Source organism: Pisolithus orientalis (genome assembly GCF_024613125.1).
Source record: "Pisolithus orientalis strain OTSU chromosome Unknown F5J12scaffold_42, whole genome shotgun sequence".
NCBI lineage: Eukaryota > Fungi > Basidiomycota > Agaricomycetes > Boletales > Pisolithaceae > Pisolithus > Pisolithus orientalis.
The window spans coordinates 181,654-187,287 of NW_026260823.1; the positions used below are offsets into that span (position 1 = coordinate 181,654).

General features: G+C 50.6%; 1 protein-coding gene across 1 annotated transcript; it reads left to right on the forward strand.

The window, feature by feature from the left end:
* Positions 1-2,656: 2,656 nt before the first annotated feature.
* F5J12DRAFT_414151 (uncharacterized protein) lies at positions 2,657-4,475 on the forward strand. The gene is made up of 2 exons (XM_051739308.1): positions 2,657-3,166; positions 3,221-4,475. The coding sequence occupies exons 1-2, from the start codon at positions 2,758-2,760 to the stop codon at positions 4,276-4,278; spliced, it is 1,467 nt and encodes a 488-aa protein (XP_051596161.1). The 5' UTR covers positions 2,657-2,757; the 3' UTR covers positions 4,279-4,475.
* The last annotated feature ends 1,159 nt before the right edge of the window (positions 4,476-5,634 follow it).

A 5,634-nucleotide genomic window follows, 5' to 3' on the forward strand; every position in this document is an offset into this window, starting at 1 on the left:
CTCCACTTGATGACTCCCACCTCGAGCACATCAATTGGTCTCTCTGTGGCCTTGAGAACCTCAGAGTGTGTCGCCATCACCCTCCTCGTCCCCCTATCACAATTGCTATGCTATCAGCCCTGAAAGCCTCACTAACCCTATCAGACCCATTTGATGCCTGCATCTGGGCAATGTTGACATGTGCCTTCTTTGGGATGATGTGTTTTGGTGAAGTGTCTGTAGTATCGCGTGCAGCCTTCAATCCAAGCCATCATCTCACAAGAGGCAATGCCTTCTTCGGGACAGACCTCAGAGGCTCCCCCTATGCCCATTTAGACCTACCCACAGCCAAAACAGCCAAACCCGGAGAATCACAGTCAGTTTTCCTGAACGAACAGGGTAGTCTCTGCCCTCTGGTAGCCCTTCGTAACATGGCCATGGTCACACCAGCATCAGCCTCAGACCCACTATTCTCATGGAGGGACTCCTCAGGTCTTCCCCATCCCATGGCCAAATCCCATGCCATGGAGTGCATCAACAGCATCCTATCAGCATGGGGATGGGGGAACCACTTTGGCCACTCCTTTCATATCAGCAGAGCCTCCTTCTTCCTTGCCAAGAAAGTAAACCCAGAAATCATTCACATTGCCGGACAGTGGAAATCACTAGCCTATCAAGTATATATACGAGCCTTTGAGCAAATTGTGTCCCAGCACCTAGCTAATGCTGTATCCGAAACTGAGGCCTCCACTCTCGGGGTTGGGCATTTGGCAGGCACACAGCCGCAGGGTTCCGGCCTATGGGTGAGTGGCTCCGCCTGCCTCGCCTCCGCCGAGCTAACGCTTGGCCCAGCCCAACCACTGACAGGACAGATCCTAGCGAAATGCGTGAGACGAGGATGGATAGTGTAGATGCCGGTTACCTCCAGTAGCAAATGTCCATCCGAGCGACAAGCCTGAAGCACTGCCACCCTGCCTTTCTGCATCAGACGAACACCCCCCAACAGACCGTCGCTGCTCCCACTCCAGCTCCTCGCCCAATTGTCATTCCTTTCACCCACCCACCACGCCCTCTTCTTCACACTATAGCCACAGCCATAGATTAGCCCAGCCACTGTTCTAATCTTAGCCCAATAATTACATACTGTTCGAAATGCTACTGCTATGCCTACGCAGTCCTGTCAGAGCGAGCAGGTGACCCGCCCTCCCGAGCGGCTCCGCCTGCCTCGCCTCCGCCGAGCTAACGCTCGGCCCAGCCCAACCACTGACAGGACAGATCCTAGCGAAATGCGTGAGACGAGGATGGACTACGTATCCAACACCCCTCCGCACACATGCACGTTCTTTCCTCTTCTTCACATCCTCACAAGTCCTCTGTCGGCCCCGAGCCCACTGCTTTTTCTTTCAAACTAAATATCTCATCTGCGTCACTCCCGATTCTGAGCTTCGCTCGAATCAGCTCGCCCTTCGTTTGGAGGGGTCGCATTGTGTATTGACAAGGCGATCTGTGATGCGGAGATAAGACATAGCAACGGGGGAATGGGTTTTTCGCGGCAAGCCCATGGACGATTGCTCGTTCATGGGCATCGTTTGTAGGACATCTAAGCTGCTCAAGTTTCGCTTCGACTTGGCGTAGTCGCAACAGCTTTAACACGCCGAGAGAAGGAGGAGTGGAAAAAGCTTGGGCCAACAACTGGTAATGATTCCGATTTCTGTTCAAGTCGTTCTGCTTACGTTGCTTTGCAGCCCCCAAAGTCACATCAACTCCCTCGGAGTGTATGATTACCATCGGTGCTCCTCCCTCTTTGCAGAAGGTCAAAGTCGTCGGATACCTTCCTGACATTTTCGACGATACAGGGAGTCTTAGTCGCTGACACAGATCGCGCTGACGATGCCAGTACCAAAAAAAAGGATGATGGAGATGCTGCCTCCCCAATGACTCCGATCTCAGTTATATCAACTTAGTGTCGAAGAAAACCCCGAGGTAGAGCTAGGTATGTCTCCCTGGTTGTAACTAATTGAATGCTGGTTGCTGATATCTCGCACTTAGTGGCACAAAATGAGCTGGTGCTCTCACATCTACACGTTTTGTCCATTTCTTTCCTTCCAACGCACAACACATCCGTTAAAGTGACGGTTCCTAGTTAGTCAGTTACAACCTCTCAGTGATTGTAGAATGGTACTCTTTGACTGCACTACCTGCGGGTTTGTACCACACCGCGGGTCGACGAGTCGGTACCGACCCGTACCCGCTGAGCATACGGTGTTAGCGGATACGGGAACGGAGTTCGTTCGTCGCCCCACGGTGTTATATGTGAACAACCCTAGGTATAAGTGAGGATAAGAGTATGGCAATACAGCACACCAAGGGAACGAAAGAAAGATCACTCACTTCCGCACCAACCCCATTCCCAGGTTGAACGAGCAACTGGTCGTTTCTTCTCCTTCCCCTACTGCAAATTCCTTCGTCACCTTTCCAGCTGGCTCCTCCGCTTCGGAGAAGTTTTCTGGAACGGGCTGAGTGCCTACTTTCGAGTCCGAATCGTGTCTGATTCTGAGTCTGACGACTCTTGTCATCGGAGGAGAGCGGCCCGTAACGTAGGTTCTCGAATTCTTTTTGCAGCCGCAGCCAAGGGCGCTGTACCACCCCAGATATGTCGTTTGGTTACGGGCCTTCCATGGGCGTCAATTTGACGCCTTCTGACACGCTGCACCTTGCTAGCATCCGTTCAACCTACTCAGTCCCATCGCCTGATTCTCTCGAGAGGACTCCATTGGTATGGCCAACTTTCAGTGGGACAATCGCGAACAATTCATCAGCCTCATCCACCTCCTATCCCTGCGCAACGGCGGCCAGTTTGAACCGAACGAGGATGAAGCAGATGAAAGAGTAGAGATTGACATCGATATCCACTGGAATAAACACTCCGTTGGGGATAGCAAAGAAGACAAACTCAAGCAGCACTTTTTAGACAGGTTTGCAGAAATGATGTCGAGGAAGAAGGGTGGAAAACATGTCTGCTGTGCAGCATTCCGCGAGTCTGGAGATCGATGCCTCGACAAGGACGTCAAGATCTCCTTGTTGGTTGCTCGCAATACCAATTTCGGGGATCTGGACAGGGCATTCCGTAGCAGGCTTGAAGGGTTGCTTGCCACTATTGGTGCATCTGTTCATGGAGAGCAATACGGTATGCTCGTTCCTCTTTGCGTCCAGGTCAGACTTGATGATTCGTGCAATCAAGATACATCTGCGGTCAAAGAGGAGCTTTGGGAGGAACTGTTATGTTATAACCAACCTCGCCTCAATTTTTATGCAGCGAGGTTGCGCGACAACTTGAATGCATTCAAGAATGCTGGATCCCTCGCCAGCATCCCTCCCTATAGGATCGGGTCTACCACTTTCTGTGACAATCCTGGTATTGGTGGTTACTCTGCGGACACTCATGCCGTCTACATGAGGCTCGCCCAGGAGCGTATTCTCGAACTTGACAATATTTTGTGCTCCAGCGACGGAGCAGCCCAGCGGCGCCTTCTCGCCGAGCATACCTATTCCATCCGACGCATGGCATCTCTGAGGATACTGATCAACTCCTGTCCCAAGGCTTCTGTTGGGCATAAGCTCCTCCGCGACATTTGCTTCTTGGGCCGTTTGAAATCTTGCCTTTTTACACTCGTGAAAGGAGCACTGTGTATCCCAGGGTTTGCCCAGCTATCTATAATTCTCGTAGAGAACCTCCAACCCCGTTCTCTCTCATGCAAATTACCCCCTTTGGTGGATGCGATGCGACACCTTGGTCAGACCTTGAGTACACTCAGCGTCGGGAAATATATCAGCAGAAAATTGAACGTCACCAAGGCAGAACGGAGGTTCACGCAACTTCAGAGCAAAGTCTCTCGGAAGCCTCTTCCCACTCACGCCGATCTTCAGCTCATCCTCTACATCACGAAGACCGCATACGGTGAAAGCATGTACAAGGAAATATACCCGTATATCGGATGTAGCAAGCTATCTTGCTTCCTTTGTGCTGCGTTCATCAAGTACTTTTCTCTGGGTGGCGTTACATTTAGAACGCGTGGTAGTCATGGAAAGATCTACCCTCGATGGTGCATCCCGAAGATGGATGGATTGCATGGCGACATGGTTATGGCTCTCAATTCTGCGTTGGAGAGGATGCAACACTTACTACACGGCGAGTTCATGAAACCTATCATAACAGTTGCTTATCTCCCCGAATCATCTGCTGGAGTTACAGATGATGCAGATGATGCAGATGATACAGATGATATAGATGTTGAGTAGACTTGCCTTCACTCGGTATACCGCGCAGCTAGATTTCCTTCTCTTTGTGCGTTCTCCTTACTCTGTTTCTCTGACCACGTGTAGCCACGTCACTACGTGATTTTACGGAAATTCTCCCTTTTCGCTGGGTCCACCTCGTACCTTTTAGGCTGAATATCGTGTCCGTTTTGTCATATTTGTCAGCTAGGCTTGTAAACATTTGATGCACCAACTGGTGTTTGCTCATCTACATAGCCAAACTCTGATTACTCGACGTAGATAGACGTACTCGGGCTCGTTGAGTCTGTCAAACTCTAGAACTCTGTAGAATGTAAAGATGCGAACGAAGAAACGTGAGGAAACCGTTGTGATGTCGTAGTCCACGACTATGTAAAAGGTCAACAGGAGTATTTATTATGGGCGTACCTTAAGCGTGCTTGAATAGACAAACCTGTCAGCAGTGCCGACTACGTAGCTGTGGCCAGGGGGCCAAGCGTAGACGTACCTCTCCGGATTGAATCGAGGGAGGATAGAGGGGTTTTTACAGGACCAGTGCAAAGCGGCTGAGGACATGGGTACGCACCACATCCAAAACGAGACCGTACCCCCCATAAAATTTAGATGGAAGAATGAACACAGGGCTCGAATCCGATGCTTACAACTCTGAGCAAATCAATCCGAACAGTTATAGTATCTCGGGTGACTTGTGAATGACTGGCGGCCCGACGCAGTAGAGAGAAGGGAGTTGCCTATCCACCTAGGCCCAATGTTATTATACTGCTCCGTTTGGCCATTGAATGGTGTACTCGCTGTCGAAGGCAAGTCTGTCAGCAATTGTTTAGCTACGAACACACGGCGCGGAGTACTATGAGAAGGCCACAGCACCAGGAAGTGAACTGGGCTATACAGGGGAGAATGAGCAGCAGTCCTTTCCGAGACGCGAGATCCAGCCTGTCATTCGAACTCGGGACACAGAATTCAGGTCGACCAAGGAGAAAATTGCTAGGGGTTCATGACAAAACCATAAGGTATTGTCAGGCCACATGCAGAACGCACGTATGTAGACGTGCGTTGCTTGAAGTGGTCATGGTTGATGCATGATGAATGATGGTTTAGTAGTTAGTACTCAGTCTCCGAGATCGGACAGAGCATCGCCACAGTTAACCCCCGAACAACCCGAGCATGCACCTGACAGATGTCAAGTTCTTCACTGACATGACAGGCTCTGGATCTATCGAAGTCGACCGTATAAGTTAGCTCATACATGAGGCAAAAATCATGGAAACCCGAAACTTGGGACACGTTTGAACAGGATAAACTTGCCGGAAAAACCAGCCGTTCTTACCTGTCCCCTAGCGATCTCGCCTCTCTCAACAC

What these genes read in the sequence shown, in the direction of transcription:
- F5J12DRAFT_414151 (XM_051739308.1), top strand. Translation starts at nt 2,758, where the DNA reads ATGGCCAACTTTCAGTGGGACAATCGCGAACAATTCATCAGCCTCATC. An exon ending in TGTTCATGGAGAGCAATACG is followed by an intron (nt 3,167 to 3,220) that starts GTATGCTCGTTC and finishes CGTGCAATCAAG; the next exon opens with ATACATCTGCGGTCAAAGAG.